At 43.4% G+C, this 26,916-nt stretch overlaps 3 protein-coding genes across 3 annotated transcripts in view; all 3 read left to right on the top strand.

The window, feature by feature from the left end:
• LOC123774656 (mucin-21-like) overlaps window positions 1-9,627 on the top strand; it is a 33,476-nt gene extending 23,849 nt beyond the window's left edge. Inside the window, exon 3 of the mRNA XM_045769164.1 lies at window positions 9,465-9,627. Coding sequence (XP_045625120.1) covers window positions 9,465-9,627 — 163 coding nt within the window. The remainder of the gene's footprint in view (window positions 1-9,464) is intronic.
• An 8,670-nt stretch (window positions 9,628-18,297) lies between these two features.
• On the top strand, window positions 18,298-19,059 carry LOC123774657 (nuclear transcription factor Y subunit beta-like). The gene has a single exon (XM_045769165.2). It carries the CDS (start codon window positions 18,298-18,300, stop codon window positions 19,057-19,059), a length of 762 nt encoding a protein of 253 aa, XP_045625121.2.
• An 859-nt stretch (window positions 19,060-19,918) lies between these two features.
• LOC123774659 (foot protein 1 variant 2-like) lies at window positions 19,919-21,998 on the top strand. Its single transcript, XM_045769168.2, has 2 exons — window positions 19,919-19,999; window positions 21,387-21,998. Exons 1-2 carry the CDS (start codon window positions 19,919-19,921, stop codon window positions 21,996-21,998), a joined length of 693 nt encoding a protein of 230 aa, XP_045625124.2.
• Window positions 21,999-26,916: the final 4,918 nt, after the last annotated feature.

Raw genomic sequence — 26,916 nt, 5'->3', positions numbered from 1 at the left:
GAGCTCTGGCTCTTTGGTCCCGCGGTCGATCTATACTCAAGGAGTATAGATGTGTGTGTGTGTGTGTGTGTGTGTGTGTGTGTGTGTGTGTGTGTGTGTGTGTGTGTGTGTGTGTGTGTGTGTGTGTGTGTGTGTGTGTGTGTGTGCGTGCGTGTGTGAGGGGGGGGGGAGGAGGTGGCTCGATAATGTCGTTTCTAAAAGCTCAAATATCGAAACGGAAATGGAAGAGTCATATATATTGGCCCGAAAAACAAAATGGACTTTATTTCCCCGTCCCAGAAATGTCCGCCAATGCAGTACAAACAACCAGGGTAGAAATTGAAAGTACAATCCATCAAAATAGTTTTTTTTTTTAATGTGGAGCTGGATGATCAATCGTCCTGCCAGCGAACAAGTAATAGGCTATTAGAACTGAGTGAAAGGTAGGGGGAGAAAGAGAAAGAGAGAGAGAGAGAGAGAGAGAGAGAGAGAGAGAGAGAGAGAGAGAGAGAGAGAGAGAGAGAGAGAGAGAGAGAGAGAGGCATTGAATTGACTCGAACTCGCGTTCTGGTCAATCCCAGACACCTGCCTTAACCGACTCAGCCATGATGGTACAAAAGTCGACCAACCCGGAACTCTACTGAATTCCCTAGAAGGTTCTAGAAGCCCGAAACCGGAGCCCAACGTCGTTGGGCTCCGGTTTGGGGCCCTCTGGAACCTTTCATTTCGAGTCACTCAATTGCCTCAAAATGATTTTGAAAATGAAATGTCACTGTGATGTCAGAATGTACATACAGGTTTACATAATGTAATGCACATAATGTCGATACAAGTTTTAGATCCTACTGATTTAAGGCGACTTCAGGTGACGTAACTATAAGTCACCGAGAAACTTACAGCCCATTCTCACGATCACTGCAATTGTCTTGCCTAGCCAGAAACATACGACACCCGAGCAACCCACCTATCATGATCAATGTATAGAAAACGTCAATATAGGGGTGCTTTAATTTTGACTAATACATTGCATTATCAACGGATTGGTTAATCCGTAAAAAAGGCGACCTATTCGGTTGAAGCATCAACGCTCTCTGGGAAAAATTAACACATTTATAAACAATAAATAATTAAAAATTATATATACCCTGTAATTTATAAACAATAAATAAATCTCTGTCTATTATGTTCTCAATGTCAAAAGAAATAATTAACAACACCTTCGATCAACTCAAATTCCAATCTATTCATGACTTAAACTATTCTTTGACACGGCGTAAGAATAAGCATTTCCTACAGGATATACAACTTGGCTTCTTAATTATCAAGAATGATTTAGGACTGACGATAAAATGGTGTTTATATATACACATTCTTTTGTGAATAGTTAATGGAGTCTATAGTCCTGTTGCTCGGCTCTTGAACCAGACAACTGATGACTTTATATAGCCAGAGCAATTTGTTTAGCCAAGCCTGCGTGTGTAGCCAAGCCTGCGTGTGTAGCCAAGCCTGCGTGTGTAGCCAAGCCTGCGTGTGTAGCCAAGCCTGCGTGTGTAGCCAAGCCTGCGTGTGTAGCCAAGCCTGCGTGTCTACCCAAGCCTGCGTGTGTAGCCAAGCCTGCGTGTGTAGCCAAGCCTGCGTGTGTAGCCAAGCCTGCGTGTGTAGCCAAGCCTGCGTGTCTACCCAAGCCTGCGTGTGTAGCCAAGCCTGCGTGTCTACCCAAGCCTACGAGCCTAGCCCACTGAGAAAGTCTAGCCATCCTGGCAAGCACAACCAAGCCGAGGTACAGAATCATCCAAGACGAAGATTGCTTCACCGGTCTTCCATCAACGTGAAGGGCAAATGTCTACACGAACCTCTCGGTACTGCGACAATCAAGCATCACAATTTAAATAATGCTTCAAAAATGCAATTTATCACAGCCTGACAGGCCATTGACGCGCCCAAGCCTGAAAGGCGCGCCTTGGCGGCTGCGAGGAACAGGACTCAAAACTAAAGACAACATTGAATAGAAATTATTACAATAATTTTGGTTTCTGTTCAGATGCCCTAAAACTGTTGGCGGGAAGCGATTCATTTAATACAGAAACACTGACGGAAAGTTAAATTACCATGGTTATATATATATATATATATATATATATATATATATATATATATATATATATATATATATATGTAAATATATATATATATATATATATATATATATATATATATATAAATATATATATATATATATATATATATATATATATATATATATATATATATATATATATATATATATATATATATATATATATGCAACAATGATCACAAAAACACTGATCCAAGTATGCAGAATAACCACATGTGAAAAATAGAAAATGCTGAACCCGTTTTCGGCTAATTCGCCTTCATCAGAGCAAAGTAGAATGAAGATAAGATTGCTGATCAGACCTTTATATCCGCCTGGGCAGATCACCTGACCACCAAAAATAAGTGGAGGAAAGGAATTATAAGAAAGAAGGTAACTGCAGAAGGCCTATTGGCCCATACGAGGCAGCTCCTATTAATATCTCCAAGTGCCATACGTGTTAAATGATTGCTATATTGTTTTTTGTATCTATATATGTATCTATATCTATATATGTAACTATATTATATCTAATTTGTAACAATATAGCAATCATTTAACACGTATGGCACTTGGAGATATGGAGATATTTTCCGTGCTATGGAGTACCCTTAATAAGGAATACTTTCACTTTTTATATTTACTTTCATAACTTATCAACAAACTGCGGATTTACGTCTCATAAACTCTGTAACCAGCCCATCAATGATGATACTAGCTTGGTTCACCGTATATTGCCGTTATATTCTTGAGACCATTATATGTGTGTCTTACCTTTTCTAATGCCATTCGCAGGATGGGTATGGGTTCCACTACCGCTCACAGGATGGGGTATGGGGTCCACTACCACTCACAGGATGGGTATGGGTTCCACTACCGCACACAGGATGGGTATGGGTTCCACTACCGCTCACAGGATGGGTATGGGTTCCACTACCGCACACAGGATGGGTATGGGTTCCACTACCGCTCACAGGATGGGTATGGGTTCCACTACCGCTCACAGGATGGGTATGGGTTCCACTACCGCACACAGGATGGGTATGGGTTCCACTACCGCTCACAGGATGGGTATGGGTTCCACTACCGCACACAGGATGGGTATGGGGTCCACTACCGCTCACAGGATGGGTATGGGATCCCCACCGCCCACAGGATGAGTATGGGCTCCACTACCGCCCACAGGATGGGTATGGGATCCCCACCGCCCACAGGATGGGTATGGGCTCCACTACCGCCCACAGGATGGGTATGGGGCCCACTACCGCTCACAGGACAGGTATAGGGTGCATAATAAACAAACAATCCAACAATCACGACAGTTACTGCTCTCATTGTTTTCAAACAAATAACCACAAATTAATCAACAGCCTCTCCCAACGAACAACGAACCGTCATTTTATTATTCCGTTGTTACTGCATTGTTACCAACGTAGCACCGTTCAAAAACGCCGTGCTTACGTTGTGTAACTACGCGTTGTTAGGCCTACACAATCCCTATCCAACGACACGAATGGGGAAAAACCTATCCAGGGATTACTATTTTCATCCTGTACAACGTTACCAATTTGAACACAATGCACCAACTAACGATACAGATAAACAACCAACGATAATCCAAGATGAGGTCTGATAAAGACCTTTTGTGCCCTCTGTAATGCTTTTTGCGCTACCGCTCACAGGATGGGTATGGGGTGCACAATAAACTAGCCTCCTCCGGCGGCAATAATTAATATAGATAAACAATGCACGTAAATAATTATTTTGAACTATATTTCATTTACATTATATTCACCTACAATGAAGGTGAAATAGTGACGTATTTATATAGGACTTTTTATAGTTACATTTTTATAGGACGCATTTACATTCGCCTATATTATCTCAGTTTCTCATACCGCCTTTATATATTTATATCAGGGTTAACTGGTCGCGTCTATCGGTGTTGAAGAGCGATAGATATGCAATAGTGTTGTTGTGACGAGAGGGGAATAGTGTTGACTAAGTGGTGCTTTGGGGGTCTCACTGTTTTATGGTGAAGGGTCGGTAGTGACCTTGCTGTGGAGGCGCTGCTCACTGAGTGAACGCGCCCAGTGTGGAGGCCACACACACTGAGTGAACGCACCCAGTGTGGAGGCCACACACACTGAGTGAACGCGCCCAGTGTGGAGGCCACACACACTGAATGAACGCACCCAGTGTGGAGGCCACACACACTGAGTGAACGCGCCCAGTGTGGAGGCCACACACACTGAGTGAACGCGCCCAGTGTGGAGGAACTATCATTGAGTGAACGCACCGAGTGTGAAAGAACCACCAATGAGTGAATGCGGCCAGTGTGAAAGAACTATCATTGAGTAAACGCGCCCAGTATGGAAAAACCATCAATGAGTGAACGCGCCCAGTGTGGAGGCCACACACACACTGAGTGAACGCGCCCAGTGTGGAGGCCACACACACTGAGTGAACGCGCCCAGTGTGGAGGCCACACACACTGAATGAACGCACCCAGTGTGGAGGCCACACACACTGAGTGAACGCGCCCAGTGTGGAGGCCACACACACTAAGTGAACGCACCCAGTGTGGAGGCCACACACTGAGTGAACGCGCCCAGTGTGGAGGCCACACACACTGAGTGAACGCGCCCAGTGTGGAGGCCACACACACTGAATGAACGCACCCAGTGTGGAGGCCACACACACTGAGTGAACGCGCCCAGTGTGGAGGCCACACACACTAAGTGAACGCACCCAGTGTGGAGGCCACACACACTGAGTGAACGCGCCCAGTGTGGAGGCCACACACAGAGTGAACGCGCCCAGTGTGGAGGCCACACACACTGAGTGAACGCACCCAGTGTGGAGGCCACACACACTGAGTGAACGCACCCAGTGTGGAGGCCACACACTGAGTGAACGCGCCCAGTATGGAGACCACACACACTGAGTGAACGCGCCCAGTGTGGAGGCCACACACACTGAGTGAACGCACCCAGTGTGGAGGCCACACACACTGAGTGAACGCACCCAGTGTGGAGGCCACATACACTGAGTGAACGCACCCAGTGTGGAGGCCACACACACTGAGTGAACGCACCCAGTGTGGAGGCCACACACACTGAGTGAACGCGCCCAGTGTGGATGCCACACACACTGAGTGAACGCACCCAGTGTGGAGGCCACACACACTGAGTGAACGCGCCCAGTGTGGATGCCACACACACTGAGTGAACGCACCCAGTGTGGATGCCACACACTGAGTGAACGCGCCCACTGGCTCAGTGAAAAACAGGCGAGTGTCTGCAGGTATCATAAGTACCGCCATTAGATACGGAGACACGAAACACCTGAGCATCGCTGACCGTTGAGAGCTTCACCCGACAGATGGCGCTAGTCGCCTCCGACCTTAATATCACTATAATTCCTCGTACCTTATCTATTAATTGGTATACCATCAAACTATTTATATATTATGTAAGGCCTCCGGCCGGCCGTATTTTAGGGCCAAAACACTAGATAAGAAGCAGGATCGGTGCCTCTTAGCGAGGTCGAGAATCAAGTCTTGAGTTTTTTTTATAGAAACAAGTGAGCATCAAAGAGAAGCAGTGTTGCCAAAGTTATCTGTGTATTGTGTTGCCATCAACCTCTCTCTTATTCCCTTACTCGTTTCCTTAGTTACTCTTAGTTGCTTTAATGTGATCCTTACAGATGCTCTTCAGCTCTGTGGTAGATATGTCTTGAGTCACGGGAGAATTGAGCGGATATAACAGCAGTCGAGATGCAATCTACACTGAACACGGTGATAAACGTGGCACCATGGCAAGGATGAAGTATTCCACGATAAAACAAACCAACTCATTGGGTGTAAAATAATAAAAATAATAATAATAATTATAATAATGTTATAATCATAATATTATTATAATAATGTTATAATCATAATATTATTATCATTATTGTTATTATTAAAAAAAATCCTGGAAGGCCTAACCCCCCCCCTCTCAGAGCTCAAGACAAAGGAAGTGTAATTTAGGTACAAAGGGATCAGAATATACCGATTATAAGGTCCTAGGGGTACCCCAACCATCAGCAGGTCTGTAGGACGACACACACACACACTTCTGGAAGACAGAAGAGTAAGGGGAGACATGATCACGACCTACAAAATTCTCAGAGGAATTGACAGGGTTGATAAAGATAAACTGTTTAACACGGGGACACAGGTGGAAACTGAGCACCCAAATGAGCCGCAGGGGCGTTAGAAAGAATTTTATCAGTTTCAGAGTAATTAACAAATGGAATGCATTAAGTAGTAATGTGGTGGAGGCTGACTCCATACACAGTTTAAAATGTAGATATGATAGAGCCCAGTAGGCTTAAGAATCTGTACACCAGTTGATTGACGGTTGAGAGGCGGGAACAAAGAGCCAAGGCTCAACCCCCGCAAGCACAACTAGGTTAGTACACACACACACATATTAAAGGATGACAGCAAGAGGCTCGTGGATGACCTGAACAGACTGAAGGAATGGTCCAACAAATGGCTACTAGACTTTAACTCGAGCAAGTGCAAAGTGATGAAGACAGGCGGAGGGAGCAGGAGGCCAAACACAATTAAGGTACCAGCTTGGAGAGTAAATCCTTCAGGAGTCAGGACGAGAGAAAGATCTCGAGGGTTGATATCACACTATATCGCAAAACAATACACACTTGATAAGTTTAGATTCAGAAACGAACCGGGAATATTATTTTGAGAAAAATGTTGTTGATTAACAGAACAAACACTAGCATTACTGAATTGTTTCAAGCTAAGGCTAGATATATACGTGCTAGATTGTGTGTATATATGAACTGAAGAACTTCTTCAGATTCATTTATTCTCGTATGTGTGATAATAGAATAGGGAAATAAGCAGGATAGACAAATAGAGAGGATAAACAAATAGGCAGAATAGACAAATATCCAGGATAGACAAATTGGCAGGATAGACAAATAGACAGGATAGACATATATGCAGGAAAGACAAATAGGCAAGAATTCTGGCACGTTGGATAGGCAAGCATGACTGAGTTAGATAAGCAGACTCATTAACCGTATGCGATGCCTTGCTCATTATGTGTGGCTGATTTGCTAACGTGGTTGATGACAAGTAGTTGACTAAGTGGATGACTTGCTGACTGATAAGCTTAGCGAGTTGCTCGCTTGAGTGACTGACTTAATAACCTGATGGTTGACTTGCTAAGAGACTGGCTGACTACCAGGTCTGTAAGAGTTACAGACCAGTTGGCTGACTACCAGGTCTGTTAAGTTACAGACCAGTTGGCTGACTACCAGGTCTGTTAAGTTACAGACCAGTTGGCTGACTACCAGGTCTGTAAGAGTTACAGACCAGTTGGCTGACTACCAGGTCTGTTAAGTTACAGACCAGTTGGCTGACTACCAGGTCTGTTAAGTTACAGACCAGTTGGCTGACTACCAGGTCTGTTAAGTTACAGACCAGTTGGCTGACTACCAGGTCTGTTAAGTTACAGACCAGTTGGCTGACTACCAGGTCTGTTAAGTTACAGACCAGCTCGCTGACTATCAAGTCTGTCGACTCACTTAACTCCAGACTGACTATATTGCGTCTTTCAACGTTTAGAAGCAGGTATCAGTCTCTTATCAGCGTCCGGTTCTTGTAGGCGCTCACACGCATCCCCGACTGATCCCAAACAGCCGCATGGATAGATACTGGACGATCTAATAGCCCCGGGGATAGATGCGGACGGGACGTGTGCGTGTGCTTCGGAGCTGAGTTACGAGAGGCCGGCGATAAAGGCGATATTATGAGAACTGTTGAGCTCGGGCAGTCATGCTTGTCTTGGAGGGAGAGTGGTGAAGGGGGTGGGAATGATGGGATGGGGGGGAGATGGGGGAGGGTGAGCAATGTGATGGGAAGAGACAAGAATTACTAGCGGGAAGAGGTAAGAAACGTAAGGGAAGAAGAGGGATTTTAGGCAAGAGAGTGGGGAGGGAAGACATGGAAGTGCAAACAGGAGGTAAAGGTAAGAGAGAGGGGAGGGAGGGAGGTTAAAGGAAAGTTAACAGGGTGAAGAAACATGGGAGAAGAGGTGAGGTAAGTGTAGGGTAAGAGGAAGGGTAACAGCGAGGGGTGAAGCGAGGGTAACAGAGATAGGAGATGTGGGGTAAGAGGGAGAGAAGTAGAGGGTAAGAGGCCTTAGGGAACTGAACTTTAAATTTTAGTTTCCCATTGTAAGTAATATAAAAGAAAACTTAAAATTACGCAAACTTTTCCGCCGTCTTTTATACCAATTGCAAATTCGAAAATCGAAGAAACAAACAAACTATACTAAAAAATATTAATACAAAAATAATATATGAAATTTTCTTTATAAAATGAATGCATTTTACAATTAGCCAATTAACTAAAAGCAAAAAATCACAGAACCAAAAATATGTTTCTTTCGGTTATCAGTTCATTCACCGGTGATACAATGCTGTGATTCGGGGAAATTGACCTGACTACACAGGTATTCCAGGTAGGTCATACCTGACGCTCACAAACCTCGCTACACCTGTGATTAATTATTTTACACCTGAATTATAATTACGCTCTCCCACCTGTAACAGTGAAAGTTTAAGTAATATTAAGGTTGGAAGTGACCTTCAAGTGTGTGTGAATTCATCTATTTGTGCCTACAGGATCGAGCTACTAGCTCTTGGATCCTGTAGCCCTTTCAACCATCAGTTGTCTAGAGTACTGACTTACGACCAATTCACGTTAATAAACATATACGACAACGCAAAGTAATTTTTATTTTAATATAGATAGGATACATATTTACTGTGCACTTTCGTTATCTGTAAATATCAATCACATTTTGATTTGTGATATCTGGCGACTGGAAGTATGATAACATCACGCAAGATGTCTGCGCCCACCACAGCAGAGCCTGGCCCGGAGGCCCGGATGTAGGCATGTGTCCTAACTGGCTAAATTTCGTAACGGGTCGCCAATCGAAGCATGATCTCATGTCACGTGACTCCTTAAGGGGGGGATGCTGTTAGGTTATTGGTCCCTGAGGCCTCAGTGCGACTCGAGAGCCGGACAAGAGCGGACGGCCGGCTGTGAGGTGTTCCATAATTAACGGAGATTCATAATGCACTGCAGTGAGCGCAGACCTTAAGAGAAGAGTCAAGAGAACTCCTGGGCAGCGGCAGTAACTTCAAGGGAAGAACTTTCGCATTTTCCAAGAACTCGTGACGAGCCAAGAGGCGGAGGATTACTGTTTGATGAATCTGGACGATAACTTGAAGATTGCCAATAGTGTGAGACCAATGGAAAGGTGAGGAATTGTTCTTTTACTAGCAAGTCTGATGCTATCAACATGACTAGCAAGTCTGAGGCTCTCAACATGACTAGCAAGTCTGATGCTCTCAACATTACTAGCAAGTCTGAGGCTCTCAACATCACTAGCAAGTCTGAGGCTCTCAACACCACTAGCAAGTCTGATACTCTTAACACCGAATAAACAGTCCTGCTCAAGAAGTGAAGTTTTGCTACTCCAGTGACACGAGTCGTAGCCCATAAACAGAAGCATTATTACTCCAGTGAAAGGAGAAGCATGGAGGTGACCGCCTGACAGTGTAGTTGAGTCACAATTTCCCTACAGTGACAGGAGAAAGTTTTCCGACAAAAAACATTGAATTCCAATGTTTGCCACAAGCTGTTGAGGGCCTCAAAATTTGGTATAATATTTGCAGAGACCTTATACCCGGTCGCCTAGCTTCCGGACCCTTGAGAAGCTCAGAGAGAGGCGAAGACAGAAGACTGCAGAGTCAAGAAGCGTTCACAGAATTGTGAGTGCCAGGAAGAGCCTGCACGAGAGCCAACAATGAATGACGCGACGAGAATTTGGCGCCACGGAGCAAGCGTCGTTCGTGAGCCAGACGGGAGTCATGGCCACATTAATTAATGGCTTAGTTATGTTAGGTTAGATCAAATTTCTCTTAGTATTGACCTAAACTAAAAAAATATATATATTTTATTGAATTTATATATAATGCAATAGAGAGCTCTCAAGTTCGGGGTCTTGAATTCTTTCCGTAAGAATTTCTTTTAGAAAATAAAATATTTGAGGAAAATTCGGTTTGTTTGGCTATCTTGGCCTATTACGAACAATATTATATCTGATTATATACTTGTGGCTATGTATGTATATGTTTGCTCATGAGTTTATATTTAAAATTTACATAGTGTATGTTATCATTGCCTAGACGATTTATTGAATTATTCATGATGATTACTATACTTTGTGAGCAGCGCATTAGAGTAACTTAACTCCAGATAAATTCAGGAATTATAATAGCCTATTGAAACTGGTCTAAGTGACTATAACTTGCATTTAGTAAGGCTTTCTTCGTATTATTATTGTTTACTGTTTAATTATTCAGTAAATGTGTTTATATTAGCAGTTATTTCCTTATCCCTCTCTGTCTTAAATGAATATTTGACCAAGAGGTGACTCTACACATTAATGCATGGTGGGAATGTTGTAGGAGGAGGCTATTAACTCGATGCAGCTTACATCTTAAGTATTGGACTCTTTAACTCCGGGGGAGTGTTACGATCGGTCAATAGGCCAGTTTCCGGAGAGCAGTTAGGAACCTCAGTGCCATGCTGACGTGATAGTTAGAGAGTACAGTGATTTACTAATAAGTAATTAGGGGGTTCATAGCCTCCCCTTGTTCCGGTGGCTACTCATTCAAGTTCCGTTTTGAGTACAGGTGTTAATTATGCAAGTTTACTGGGTGGGGTAACCAGTACACCAAGAGACTGTGTGTATGTTGGTGTCCTGCTGCGCATGTTGGCGTCCTGCTGCGCATGTTGGCGTCCTGCTGCGCATGTTGGCGTCCTGCTGCGCATGTTGGCGTCCTGCTGCGCATGTTGGCGTCCTGCTGCGCATGTTGGCGTCTTGCTGCGCATGTTGGTGTCCTGCTGCGCATGTTGGCGTCCTGCTGCGCATGTTGGCGTCTTGCTGCGCTTGTTGGCGTCCTGCTGCGCATGTTGGTGTCCTGCTGCGCATGTTGGCGTCCTGCTGCGCATATTGGTGTCCTGCTGCGCATGTTGGCGTCTTGCTGCGCTTGTTGGCGTCCTGCTGCGCATGTTGGTGTCCTGCTGCGCATGTTGGCGTCCTACTGCGCATGTTGACGTCCTGCTGCGTATATTGGCGTCCTGCTGCGCATGTTGGCGTCCTGCTGCGCACTACGGCGGTGCTGAAGACCAGAGGATCTGTATCAAGAGGCAGGACAGCAGGCTAATAGATGTCATGGGAATCTCCACGCTACTCTTGGGGGTCCAACGGTGAGTTGGGGTCCTTCGAGTATGTACAGAGGTCCCACATTCCCATTTCCTGGGCTGCAGAGGGTCGAGAACGTTAAAATACACAAACACGCACTCATTGCACTGGACAACCAGCGGCTAGAAAAGCGGGGTCCAAGAACTACAGCTCGATCCTGCAGACACAAATATGTGAGTACACACACACACACCAAACAGCTAACTTTATACTGTTAGGTGTGTGTGTGTACTCACCTAGTTGTGCTTACAGGGTCGAGAATCTGCCCTTAAGCTCCGACCTTCCACCATCAGTGGCTCAATGAGTTGGCTTCGACAACTCAGTTCGTTCCACTTATTTACGACTGAGTCTGAAACAGTTCTTTGTGACATCTCTGTGACGCATTTTTGTTGTCCTCTCGTTCTATTGTTTCTTAATGTGAACATTTCTTCTATATCTACTGTAATTACCTAAGTGTAGTTACAGGATGAGAGCTACGCTCGTGGTGTCCCGTCTTCCCAGCACTCTTTGTCATATAACAAAGAGTGCTGGGAAGACGGGACTGTGTCAATCTCCCTCAGCATCTGTCCTCCAGTGTAGTGAGGTTCAGTTCTACTCTTCACAGCTCAGTCCCCTTAGCTCAGGAACAAGCCTTGTTGCATATTCTTGGGAGCTTTTCAAGTTTCATTTTGTGTTTACTTAGGTTGGGGTTCCATGCGGGTGCAGCACACTCAATAACAGGTCTCACAAAGAATGTATACAGCGCTCGGAAGGGACCGTTGCCCAAGTCCCTGGAGGATAACCAGACGTCTGTCAGTATGGCGTGTTCAGCCATCATTTTATTCAGCTGATGTGTGTGTGTGCCTCTGGTGTTGGACCTCCAGTTGTGTCCGCTCCAAGCAACACCCCGCCCTTCCCCTCTAAACATCACCTCCTCCCCTTGTTTGCTCAACAATCACTACTTCAGTCTGTTTAACCGGCGTGTTTTACCTTCGCCACCCGGCACCGGAGATAGAGACCCCGAGCCCCAACCCCCCCAGTATGCTTAAAATTCACAGCAGTCAAATAAAAGGACCTAAAGTTTTGTGTTTAAATAACGCATTGAATTAATGAGAAAAGAATATTTTAACAGTGTACTGTCAGTCAGTCCCAGAGCGGCTCGCGGTGTGTGGGGGAGGGGTGGGGGTATGGGGGGGGGGTGGGGGGAGGGGGGGGGGCGTGGGGCTGATGGATTGTTGGAGGGGCAGGTGGTTGTGGGGGGCCAGAACAATGCTATTCATGGTGTACTTAATAATATCGCACGTTCATTCGACATCTCATTTCAAACCTTCAATCAAATATCGATAAACGAATATATATATATATATATATATATATATATATATATATATATATATATATATATATATATATATATATATATATATATATATAACAGGCCTGAACGGTCTCCAGGCATATATGCAACTGAAAACTTACACCCCATAAGTGACTCGAACTCATACTGCCAGGAGCACTCTGCATCTGGCGTACAGGACACCTTAATCACTCGACCAACGCGACCGGACAAAAGAGGATGGTAGCCGAGACTAATTCCCCGTCCTCCCGCCGGCACTCTGATGGTAATCTTGGGCATGGTTATTTATCAAATCACCTCATTCTTTGGGGCACACTAATATATATATATATTAGTGTGCCCCAAAGCTAATATATATTAGCTGTACCTGGCCATGCGTTGCTGTGGCTCAGCAACGCATGTCCGTTCCTGATCCACAGCAACCTTCCTCTGTCTCCCAGTCCTCCCCACCTTTCCCCCTTCCCCCGTTCCCTCATCCTCCCAACCATTCCTCACTCCCCCGTCCCCTCGCCCTCCCCATCATTCCTCCCCTCTCCCGTCCCTTTGTCCTCCTCACTATCCCCCACTCCAGCGTCCCCTCGTCCTCCTAACCATTTCTCACTCCACCGACCCCCACACTCCCTTATCTTCCTCACCATTCACTATTCCCCTGTCCCCTCGTCCCCACTATACCCAACTGCCCCATCCCCTCGTCCTAGCCACCATTACCCCCCTCCCCTGTCCCCTCGTCCTCCCCACCATCCCTCACTCCTGTTCCCTCGTCATCCCCACCATTCTCCAGTCCCTCGTCCGATGCATTCCCAAATGATATGATTTTCCCATCAGAAAATTGGGAACATCAAATGATCTGATATTCCCATAACTGAAATATAAGAAAAATAATTAAAAAAAACTAAATGAAAAAATGATAAAATAAAAAAATAAGCTATACTTATGAAATGAACGGTATAGTAAATAGCATAGCTCAATTACAATGCAATGTTACACAAAATAATTAAATAAAAATGAAAATAAATCGAAATCTATGAAAATTCAATTTATCAGTGCAATCGGAAACACTGAAATGGAATCGTAACATATTTAGTATAGCGTGTGTTGCTCTTACGTGCAACAGATAGCGCTGTTTCTTAAAAAAGAATGTTTTTACCTGTCACAGGTGTGGCATCTATACGTATACTCACGAAAGGTATGGTAAACAACACAGTTCAATTCGAATGCAATGTCACATAAAATAATTCAATAAAAAAATTAAATAAATTGAAATCTATGAAAATAAAATTTATCAATGCAAAATTTCAAAGCTTTCGGTGAAGAACTTTCGGAGATTACAGCGTGTGTTCCTCTTACGTCCAACAGATGGCGCTGTTTTTTTTTAAAAGCATGTTTTTTCCTGTCACAGGTGAGGCATGTATATACAGATATATAAAAAGACGCGCCTATTCGAATGCAACGTTATGTCAAAATTTCAAAGCAATCGGTAAAGAGGTTTCGAAGATTTACCTCACATGAAAAACACAGTTTTTTCAGAAAAAGCATGTTTTTTTTTTACCGTCACAGACGTCACATCTATATAGTATGTATATAAAAACCTGCTCGGAGGGGAATGGAACGTTGTGTGAAAATTTCAAAGCAATCGGTGAAGAACTTTCGGAGATTAGCGGTTATGCACAAACGAACATTTCCATTTATATTTATATTGATAGATCTTCCATGGCCATCCGAGTAAACAAAATTAATTATCGGATGACACAGAAATACAAAATGTGAATTTGATTAACATGTGTGTTCAATATGCTGGCTTTTGTGAGGGTTGAGCTCTAGCTCCCGGTGCCGCTTGTTAACCTTCAAACCCACTCGAGTAGTCTTCCCTAACCAATCTTGACCCTCAACTCTAAAGAATATTGTGGAAAACTTTTAGACTTTACTGGCGCTGCACACTGGAGGTTTGGTTCCACATACGTGATGTTTTGACCCCTTAGAATACCAATGTATTGGCTTACCACGCCATCCACACGAGCCAAATGAACAACGATCTATTTTCCTCAATTCTTATCATGTATATTACAAGGCATTATCCAGCAAGATTGATATTTGCCCAACATGTAGCGAAAATTGGGGCGAGCTATCCAGAACATTTGGAGCGACTTATCCAGGAATCTAGTCTGTGATTTGTGTTGAGCACCGTGTCCTTATGGGTTCACAACTGAACCGCATTGTGGCGCATACGTTTTCAAACAATTTTTCACCTCGGCCCTGAACAACTGTGAACATTTTGGGCAAGAGGGCCCTGAACAACTGTGAACATTTTGGGCAAGAGGGCCCTCCACCTCGGCCCTGAACAACTGTGAACATTTTGGGCAAGAGGGCCCTCCACCTCAGCCCTGAACAACTGTGAACATTTTCGGCAAGAGGGCCCTCCACCTCGGCCTTGAACAACTGTGAACATTTTCGGCAAGAGGGCCCTCCACCTCGGCCCTGAACAACTGTGAACGTTGGAGAATAAATACATAAAATTCTATTCATAAATATACGAAGGTTTACATTTATATAAATTCAAAAACTTTTAACTCTTAAAATAAATGCACATTTTTAATTCAATTAAAACAATTTTAAATGCATTATTCATTTATACCAGAGAGGCACATTTGGTGCCTTCGTCAGAGCTACCATTAGTATTCATGCTTGGGAACTGTAACTTACCAGCATCGGTCCCATGATATAAGGGTTTCGCCAGTTTTATTATTATTGTGCTATACGATATATTGACATGGCAATCTTTCCTTAACACTAATCTGCATAAACCTGTCTCTGAAATTAACCTCAAGATGACATCCAAGTTAATGGTCTATAGTTGTGGACACGTCACACTAGTCTGGGGGTACACTAGCCTGGGGTACACTAACCCGGGGTACACTAACCCGGGGTACACTAGCCTGGGGTACACTAACCCGGGGTACACTAACCCGGGGTACACTAACCCGGGGTACACTAGCCTGGGGTACACTAGCCTGGGGTACACTACCCTGGGGTACCTTATCCTACACCTGCTTGAATTCACCAAGTCAATGCATTATATGAACGTCCAATTTCAACATTTACACTAACAAAAATTTACGTTTTAACAATGAGTAAGTGTCCTCTCTTAGCAACTTTCCGGTAATTGTATTCACTGATATACAAGTGGTACAATGACTTATTGTATTAAAGATTTTGTTAATTAAGCGGTACGCCCTAGTACAAGGCTTCCTGTTAATACTTTAGATGAATTAATTAAGTTAATTAATGCATCGTGAAAATATCAAATAGCAAGTTTATCCTTAATAAGGGGTTCAGGGATATATATATATATATATATATATATATATATATATATATATATATATATATATATATATATATATATATATATATATATATATATATATCCCTGACCCTCCACGACGCATTAAGACAGGGTCTTCTAGGCAGAAAGTAATCCTGATTAATCCCCTTTAGTAACGCGATTAAGGAGAGGAATTTATAGAAAAGAAAACGGTAGAACTGACAGGGGACACCGGAGGAAAATGGGAATAACAAAAGGCGTAGATAAGAAAATATTAACACGAAAAGTGAGGAATTAAAAGAAGAGAATGATTAGGTAGAAAGTGCAATGAAAGAAGGATAACGAAGGGGGTAGAAGGCATGAAAGGGATAGGGGGGTTGGGAGAAAAGAAAGGTAGGGAGAGGCGATGAAAGTAATTATCAAAAGAAGGCACCAAGCAGGGAATATTGCACTGGGGACGGCCACGAGGTACAAGATGGGCGGAAAACCTTCAAGAATCAAAACCCCCTGACAGTTCATATCGCACAGAACCTCGAACCCGCCAGACAACAACGAAACACCATAACATTGGTTACAACTATCTAACAAGTTGTAACAACTATCTAACAAGACGCAACAACCATCTAACAAGACGCTGCAACCATCTAACAAGACGCAACAACTATCTAACAAGTTGTAACAACTATCTAACAAGACGCAACAACCATCTAACAAGTTGTAACAACTATCTAACAAGACGCAACAACCATCTAACAAGACGCAACAACCATCTAACAAGACGCAACAACCATCTAACAAGACGCAACAACCATCTAACAAGACGCAACAACCATCTAACAAGACGCAACAACCATCTAACAAGACGCAACAACCATCTAACAAGACGCAACAACTATCTAACAAGACGCAACAACTATCTAACAAGACGCAACAACTATCTAACAAGACGCAACAACCATCTAACAAGACGCAACAACCATCTAACAAGACGCAACAACCATCTAACAAGTTGTAACAACTATCTAACAAGACGCAACAACCATCTAACAAGACGCAACAACCATCTAACAAGACGCAACAACTATCTAACAAGACGCAACAACCATCTAACAAGACGCAACAACTATCTAACAAGACGCAACAACCATCTAACAAGACGCAACAACTATCTAACAAGACGCAACAACCATCTAACAAGACGCAACAACTATCTAACAAGACGCAACAACCATCTAACAAGACGCAACAACCATCTAACAAGACGCAACAACTATCTAACAAGACGCAACAACTATCTAACAAGACGCAACAACCATCTAACAAGACGCAACAACTATCTAACAAGACGCAACAACCATCTAACAAGACGCAACAACTATCTAACAAGACGCAACAACCATCTAACAAGACGCAACAACCATCTAACAAGACGCAACAACTATCTAACAAGACGCAACAACTATCTAACAAGACGCAACAACCATCTAACAAGACGCAACAACTATCTAACAAGACGCAACAACCATCTAACAAGACGCAACAACTATCTAACAAGACGCAACAACCATCTAACAAGACGCAACAACTATCTAACAAGACGCAACAACCATCTAACAAGACGCAACAACTATCTAACAAGACGCAACAACTATCTAACAAGACGCAACAACTATCTAACAAGACGCAACAACCATCTAACAAGACGCAACAACTATCTAACAAGACGCAACAACCATCTAACAAGACGCAACAACTATCTAACAAGACGCAACAACCATCTAACAAGACGCAACAACCATCTAACAAGACGCAACAACTATCTAACAAGTTGTAACAACTATCTAACAAGACGCAAACACTATCTAACAAGTTGTAACAACTATCTAACAAGACGCAACAACCATCTAACAAGACGCAACAACTATCTAACAAGACGCAACAACTATCTAACAAGACGCAACAACTATCTAACAAGTTGTAACAACTATCTAACAAGACGCAACAACCATCTAACAAGTTGTAACAACTATCTAACAAGATGCAACAACCATCTAACAAGACGCAACAACTATCTAACAAGACGCAACAACTATCTAACAAGACGCAACAACTATCTAACAAGTTGTAACAACTATCTAACAAGACGCAACAACCATCTAACAAGTTGTAACAACTATCTAACAAGATGCAACAACCATCTAACAAGACGCAACAACTATCTAACAAGACGCAACAACTATCTAACAAGACGCAACAACCATCTAACAAGACGCAACAACCATCTAACAAGACGCAACAACTATCTAACAAGACGCAACAACCATCTAACAAGACGCAACAACTATCTAACAAGACGCAACAACCATCTAACAAGACGCAACAACTATCTAACAAGATGCAACAACCATCTAACAAGACGCAACAACTATCTAACAAGACGCAACAACTATCTAACAAGACGCAACAACCATCTAACAAGACGCAACAACCATCTAACAAGACGCAACAACTATCTAACAAGACGCAACAACCATCTAACAAGACGCAACAACCATCTAACAAGACGCAACAACTATCTAACAAGACGCAACAACCATCTAACAAGACGCAACAACTATCTAACAAGACGCAACAACTATCTAACAAGACGCAACAACTATCTAACAAGACGCAACAACTATCTAACAAGACGCAACAACCATCTAACAAGACGCAACAACTATCTAACAAGACGCAACAACCATCTAACAAGACGCAACAACCATCTAACAAGACGCAACAACTATCTAACAAGACGCAACAACCATCTAACAAGACGCAACAACCATCTAACAAGACGCAACAACCATCTAACAAGACGCAACAACCATCTAACAAGACGCAACAACTATCTAACAAGATGCAACAACTTTCTAACACGCCACAAAAACTTTCTAACAAGATATAACAACCTTGCAACAAGTAACAAGGTATCAATAGGGACCGTTACGTTACATTCAGTCAGTTAACTACAATACTCTCACATTATCGCCCTACATGTTGATCGCGCTGCATATGTTTTCATCAGTTATTAATTATTTTGAGTAGCTCTTACGTACTTCTTACGTATTTTGAGTAGCTCTTACGTACTTCTTACGTATTTTGAGTAGCTCTTACGTACTTCTTACGTATTTTGAGTAGCTCTTACGTACTTCTTACGTATTTTTGAGTAGCTCTTACCAAGGACGACGACGTTTCCGTCCGTCCTGGACCATTCTCAAGTCAAGGAATCGACTTGAGAATGGTCCAGGACGGACCGAAACGTCGTCGTCCCTTCACCTTCTAGTGTGTGGTCTGGTCAACATACTTTAACCACGTTATTGTGACTCATCGCCTGCATAGGCAGCCTTTTTCATTGGGAGACTTTCTATTACTTTTTGAAGGCTTTTCCCACGGTGCGGGAGAAGTGTAATTTGGGTGTGGTTGATCACCCTCTCTATCAAGAATCATGCTTTTTAAATGTAGTCATAAGAACAAAGGCAACTGCAGAAGGCCTATTGGCCCATACGAGGCAGCTCCTATTTATAACCACCCAATCCCACTCATATACATGTCCAACCCGTGCTTGAAACAATCGAGGGACCCCACCTCCACAATGTTACGCGGCAATTGGTTCCACAAATCAACAACCCTGTTACTGAACCAGTATTTACCCAAGTCTTTCCTAAATCTAAACTTATCCAATTTATACCCATTATTATACTAGTCTGGTTAGGGCATTTCCTGCTCTTGCAGCCCAAGAGTTTCCATTGTTTTGACCAAGTGTGATGAATGAACGAGACGAGGCAATAAACAGGCAAGAGACAGGTGAGAAGAAAATCTTAGTGGATGAAAAAGCAAGACAAAAGGTATGAAGTTAAGGTGTAATAAAGAGGATAGTAATAGGAATAAGAACATAAGAACAAAAGTAACTGCAGAAGGCCTATTGGTCCATTCGAGGTAGCTCCTATTTATACCTATTTATATTTATAATTACACCTTTTTTTATTTTCTTCCCCTTTTCTCTTACGATCACTTGGTTATTCCTATTACTATCCCCTTCTTATTCCTATTACCCTTCTTATTGGGTGGGTATAAATAGGAGCTGCCTCGTATGGCCAATAGACCTTCTGCAGTTACCTTTGTTCTTAGGTTCTTATGTTCTTATTCCTATTAATTTATGTAAGTTCTTCATGGAACTTACACACCTTACTGAACGCATGCCTATCTGCAAGGGTGCCAATTTTCAATGAAATCGGTCGACGTCAACCTCAGCCACAGGCGGCTGAACTTTGACCCTTATTGTCTACAGGTAAGTAATTACCAAATACATGGTCTTATAACTGTTTCATTTATTATTCAATTTACATGAAACTTGCACATTATATGTAGAGTTTATGCCTTTAAAAACTGCTTTGGCACTTTTGTCACAAGTCCATTTATTGATTTTATAAACATCATTTTGTTGCGTAATTTTTTTAGGGAAACTTTGAAATTCTGTATTATTGCACTAAATACATTTGGGATAGAAATCTCGAAAGTTTGAACAAAATTGAACAATTTTGATTTTACCGCATTATGCCCCCTTAAACTTCACATCACTGATAGATAGAAGAGTTTACTTATCACTGAATAGATAGAAAAGAACACATGATTGTCGTAAACAAAAATTGTGAGGGGGAATTGACACGACAATTGACACACGGGAATTGACACAGCAAAGAAGGCTAAAAAATTTCGAATGTTTTACTCGAAAAAAAAGGTACACGGCTCATATCACACACTGGGAACAATATAAGTACCCAATAGACTCCAAACACAGATTCACATACAAATATGTTCAAACCCAATAGCCCAAAGAACCTGTGTACAGACTGATTGAAGAGGTGGGACCAAGGAGCTGAAACTCAACCCACAAAAGTAGAATTAAGGTGAGTACAAGCACACACCTGTCCACTCCAAGCGCTGTAAAAGGCCAGTCGTGTCAAGCTGTTGCATCTTTTATACACGCTGTTGCTCTGAGCTTTGACCAATGGGACGCGTTTCTCTTGCAAATGCGTTGCTTCCACCACCATCACCTCTACCACTACTACCACCGCCTCTACCACTACTACCACCGCCTCTACCACTGCTGCTACCGCTGCTGTTATAACTATTGTTGCTGCTACCACTGCTAATACTCATTCTCCCTAAGCACAAAAAAGTTTGCTCAAATAGGGAAGGAGGTACCAATAGCTACACGTCACCTTTCCCAAGCTGTGGAGTGTGGATACGTCTGACCCCAAGCTGAGGAGTGTGGATACGTCTGACCCCAAGCTGTGGCGTGTGGATACGTCTGACCCCAAGCTGAGGAGTTTGGATACGTCTGACCCCAAGCTGTGGCGTGTGGATACGTCTGACCCCAAGCTGAGGAGTGTGGATACGTCTGACCCCAAGCTGAGGAGTGTGGATACGTCTGACCCCAAGGTGAGGAGTGTGGATACGTCTGACCCCAAGCTGTGGAGTGTGGATACCTCTGACCCCAAGCTGAGGAGTGTGGATACGTCTGACCCCAAGCTGTGGCGTGTGGATACGTCTGACCCCAAGCTGAGGAGTGTGGATACGTCTGACCCCAAGCTGTGGAGTGTGGATACGTCTGACCCCAAGCTGTGGCGTGTGGATACGTCTGACCCCAAGCTGTGGCGTGTGGATACGTCTGACCCCAAGCTGTGGTGTGTGGATACGTCTGACCCCAAGCTGTGGTGTGTGGATACGTCTGACCCCAAGCTGTGGTGTGTGGATACGTCTGACCCCAAGCTGAGGACAGTGGATACCACTGACCCCAAGCTGAGGGATCTGAATGTTTTTCCCCCAAGCTTTGAAATCTAGACATTTCTTTCTAGACAGAAATCTAGACAGATGGACTGTCTATAGTTCTAAATCCAAGCTCCTCGTTTTGGGGCTCAGTTATAAATTCAGTCAAAGGCATTTACACATTTTCAATTTCTTCTTTATTTTTTTTTACAATATCTAAATCTTTCATTGTATTAATAGTACACATTTTTTTAATTTGTTTCTAATAGAATATTATCTGCTATGTTCTTGCTATAAAGGTCTTGGTCTCAGTTTTCACCTCTTCTGCAAACGTTAATTTATTTACTTCTGATTATTAAGATATAAAGCAACTTATTATATCTAGTTATAATGCAATTTATTACATTATTAAAATAGTGTATAAAGCAACTGTATTTCTAACACTTTAGTGGACTTCAGGATCTCTCTTTTAGCTTGTTATCAAGGACTTTCTGTACCTGGGGTGTAGCTAAGATCAGTATTCCTGGGTGTAGCCAATATCAGTGTTCCTGGGTGTAGCTAAGATCAGTATTCCTGGGTTTAGCCAAGATCAGTGTTGCTGGGTGTAGCTAAGATCAGTATTCCTGGGTGTAGCCAAGATCAGTGTTGCTGGGTGTAGTCAAGATCAGTGTTGCTGGGTGTAGTCAAGATCAGTGTTGCTGGGTGTAGCCAAGATCAGTGTTGCTGGGTGTAGCCAAGATCAGTGTTGCTGGGTGTAGCCAAGATCAGTGTTGCTGGGGTGTAGCCAAGATCAGTGTTCCCTGGGGTGTAGCCAAGATCAGTGCTCCTGGGTGTAGCCAAGATCAGTGTTGCTGGGTGTATCCAAGATCAGTGTTGCTGGGTGTAGCCAAGATCAGTGTTGCTGGGTGTATCCAAGATCAGTGTTGCTGGGTGTAGCCAAGATCAGTGTTGCTGGGGTGTAGCCAAGATCAGTGTTCCCTGGGTGTAGCCAAGATTAGTGTTCCTGGGTGTAGCCAAGATTAGTGTTCCTGGGGTGTAGTCAAAATCAGTGTTCCTGGGGTGTAGCCAAGATTAGTGTTCCTGGGGAGTAGCCAAGATCAGTGCTCCTGGGTGTATTCAGATCTCTCTCTCTCTCTCTGCATGAGTTCTCTCTCTCTCTCTGCATGAGTTCTCTCTCTCTCTCGGCTGAGAATTGCTACACTTAAACTCAGGGAGCTGGTGGTTCTTGAAGTTATAACTCGAAGTGTTTATCAATTAAGTGCTTTGCTCACTGCTGAACAAAGTTTGGTTTTCCTTTCTTCAACAATAAGCTTATTTTGATCCTCTGTTAATCAATCGTATCTGACCCCTCTCAGTTATTTAGCCGGATCTAATCCTACGTTCATCAATCGTATCTGACCCCTCTCCGTTCCCCAATCGCTTCTCACAGTGAGTCCTTACCAAGAATCTGTCAAGAGGATTATCTAGATGATCATGACTACCCGAGATGAATGGGTCACCCAGGAAACAATTCCCCTTCATCTTAGTCAAGTTTTATTCCCAATTCTGTTTGGTATTGCCTTTGATCTCACAAAAACTCCTGCAGCCTCTCCGGCTTTCTATAAAGCTCCTGACGATCACACAGGATTGCAAGTCTCCTTGCAATCAATCTGCAACATTGTGTATTGTTCTTTTCAGTGTCTTAGCTTCAGTCTGGATTACATTGTCGGTTAAAAGCTTGTGTTCTGTGCAACAACAGTACTTTTTTGGTAATAAAAAAGGTACCATTACTTTTTCCTCAGAATGTCTTTTATGAAAATATGTCTTTTTCCGATGGACTCAGATGGCTAAGGGAGCTGAACCTCACAACCCTGGAGAGCAGAAGAGTAAGGGGAGACATGATAACGACCTACAAAATTCTCAGTGTTGTCTTCACTAGAAGAATTATTGGGATAGATGCTGTCCTCTTCAAAAGGACTGTGTCTTCACATGATTGATGACATACACATGATTGGGGTATACATTGGAGTATACGTCACATGATTGGGGTATACACAGGAGCTTGGTTCACCCCGGGCAATGTAGACTGTAAGTGAAGAATGATACAGCTGTAATATTAGTAAGAAAGTGACGATGTGAATGTAATCTTTGGTACAGTACAGTAAGGCAATAGTAAAACTAGAATATACTCATTATTTGTATAACATTTTTTTTAATAATTCGAAAATATCATTCCAAAATTATTATTCATTTATAATAGATTTAGTTTACAAAGTTTCAAGTTCATTGTTCATTTAAACAAAGAAATCTATTATTAACTGAATATCACTGGAATATCATAGACTATTTTGTGTATGACAGTGACTACCCTGTGTCTGGCACTGTCTACCCTGTGTCTGGCACTGTCTACCCTGTGTCAGGCACTGTCTACCCTGTGTCAGGCACTGTCTACCCTGTGTCAGGCACTGACTACCCTGTGTCAGGCACTGTCTACCCTGTGTCAGGCACTGTCTACCCTGTGTCAGGCACTGTCTACCCTGTGTCTGGCACTGTCTACCCTGTGTCTGGCACTGTCTAACCTGTGTCTGGCACTGACAACCCTGTGTCAGGCACTGTCTACCCTGTGTCAGGCACTGTCTACCCTGTGTCAGGCACTGTCTACCCTGTGTCAGGCACTGACTACCCTGTGTCAGGCACTGACTACCCTGTGTCTGGCACTGTCTACCCTGTGTCTGGCACTGTCTACCCTGTGTCAGGCACTGTCTACCCTGTGTCAGGCACTGTCTACCCTGTGTCAGGCACTGTCTACCCTGTGTCAGGCACTGTCTACCCTGTGTCAGGCACTGACTACCCTGTGTCTGGCACTGTCTACCCTGTGTCTGGCACTGTCTACCCTGTGTCAGGCACTGTCTACCCTGTGTCAGGCACTGTCTACCCTGTGTCAGGCACTGTCTACCCTGTGTCAGGCACTGTCTACCCTGTGTCTGGCACTGACTACCCTGTGTCAGGCACTGTCTACCCTGTGTCAGGCACTGTCTACCCTGTGTCAGGCACTGTCTACTCTGTGTCAGGCACTGACTACCCTGTGTCAGGCACTGACTAACCTGTGTCAGGCACTGTCTACCCTGTGTCAGGCACTGTCTACCCTGTGTCAGGCACTGTCTACCCTGTGTCAGGCACTGACTACCCTGTGTCAGGCACTGTCTACCCAGTGTCTGGCACTGTCTACCCTGTGTCAGGCACTGACTACCCTGTGTCAGGCACTGTCTACCCTGTGTCAGGCACTGTCTACCCTGTGTCAGGCACTGTCTACCCTGTGTCAGGCACTGACTACCCTGTGTCAGGCACTGTCTACCCAGTGTCAGGCACTGTCTACCCAGTGTCTGGCACTGTCTACCCTGTGTCAGACACTGACAACCCTGTGTCAGGCACTGTCTACCCTGTGTCAGGCACTGACTACCCTGTGTCAGGCACTGTCTACCCTGTGTCAGGCACTGTCTACCCTGTGTCAGGCACTGTCTACCCTGTGTCAGGCACTGTCTACCCTGTGTCAGGCACTGACTACCCTGTGTCAGGCACTGTCTACCCTGTGTCAGGCACTGAAGTAACTGGAAATATTAAATGTAATGTGAATTTTACCAACAATAATACATTCAGCACAAAATTTCAGTGGCACCCATCCCATGTTATGATTCGCAAGCAATAACGATTGTATATTGATTGGCCAATGAGGCTTGCAAGAAGGAAAGCACAGTCTAACTTTGGAATATCTAATGCAATTACTAAAAACATAAAATAAATTAAGAGATTACTTCAGATTCAAAACAAATAAGTACCCAAAGACCTGAAAGTTGCAGTATTAAGAGCCAAGACCACTTTTGTAATAATAGGTATTTGTATGGTCAGCACAGTAACGTGATGAAGTCATTGCCGTAATTCAATGTTGCATTAGTAAATTAAAATATGTATAATAGATGATGTAGAAGATTTTAACCTCATGAATGTGTTTAAATTGCAGATTTTAAACGTTTCGTCCTATATATGATCCGGTTTGATAATAATATGAATATAAACAGCACCTCATTGCAATAAGACCTGACTGAATTACTCCCATGAAGGAAAATTGTTCATTAACTTTGTCAATAAAGATAATAATAAAGCCCTGTGTATGTAATTACCTAAGTGTAGTTATAGGATGAGAGCTATGCTCGTGGTGTCCCGTCTTCCCAGCACTCTTTGTCATATAACGCTTTGAAGCTACTGACGGTCTTGGCCTCCACCACCTTCTCACCTAACTTGTTCCAACCGTCTACCACTCTGTTTGCGAAAGTGAATTTTCTTATATTTCCTCGGCATCTGTGTTTAGCTAGTTTATATCTATGACCTCTTGTTCTTAAAGTTCCAGGTCTCAGGAAATCTTCCCTATCGATTTTATCAATGATTAAGTACTAGATGTGTACTAGGAGCAGTGTAGGAGCCAGAGGACTATTGTTTTACGGGCTTACCATAGACCATGCAACTTCCCTGGAAACACAAACCGAAACTGTCTCTATTTTCCGCTTGTTACAATTTGTAATAAAGTTGTTACATCTTGGCTTAACGTGTTTATGACGCATTAGAACGTTGTTACAACTTGCTATATTGGTTGTTATAACTGGTTAGGTGTTAAAATTTGTTCGAACGTTGTACCAACGTTGTAGTTACGGTGTGTGTTTGGCGGGTTGGGACTTTTTGTTCCAGGTAGCGAATCTTAAACAACAAACAACGGAGGATTACCCCCCCCCCCTGTTCCTCTGTCATGTTTACACCCCCGAGCCTGGACGTGTGGGGACACATAGTGTCCGCGTCCTTGTCTTGCGTGGCTGGACGCTCCTTCCTGGTTCCTGTTGTGGCAGTGTGGCAGTATTAAATCAACAAATCCACAAGGACCGTGCCGAGGGTTCGAACCTTCGTCACGGCCCTTGTGGATTTGTTCATTTGATGCATCACACTATTGTGATTTTTGTGTGTGTCG

Source organism: Procambarus clarkii, chromosome 68 (assembly GCF_040958095.1).
Source record: "Procambarus clarkii isolate CNS0578487 chromosome 68, FALCON_Pclarkii_2.0, whole genome shotgun sequence".
NCBI lineage: Eukaryota > Metazoa > Arthropoda > Malacostraca > Decapoda > Cambaridae > Procambarus > Procambarus clarkii.
Note: the sequence above shows the minus strand (reverse complement) of the source record. Positions and strands in the feature narration are given on the sequence as shown.

What these genes read in the sequence shown, in the direction of transcription:
- LOC123774657 (XM_045769165.2), top strand. Translation starts at nt 18,298, where the DNA reads ATGCAACAACCATCTAACAAGACGCAACAACTATCTAACAAGACGCAA.
- LOC123774659 (XM_045769168.2), top strand. Translation starts at nt 19,919, where the DNA reads ATGAATGAACGAGACGAGGCAATAAACAGGCAAGAGACAGGTGAGAAG. An exon ending in ATGAAAAAGCAAGACAAAAG is followed by an intron (nt 20,000 to 21,386) that starts GTATGAAGTTAA and finishes ACCTTTCCCAAG; the next exon opens with CTGTGGAGTGTGGATACGTC.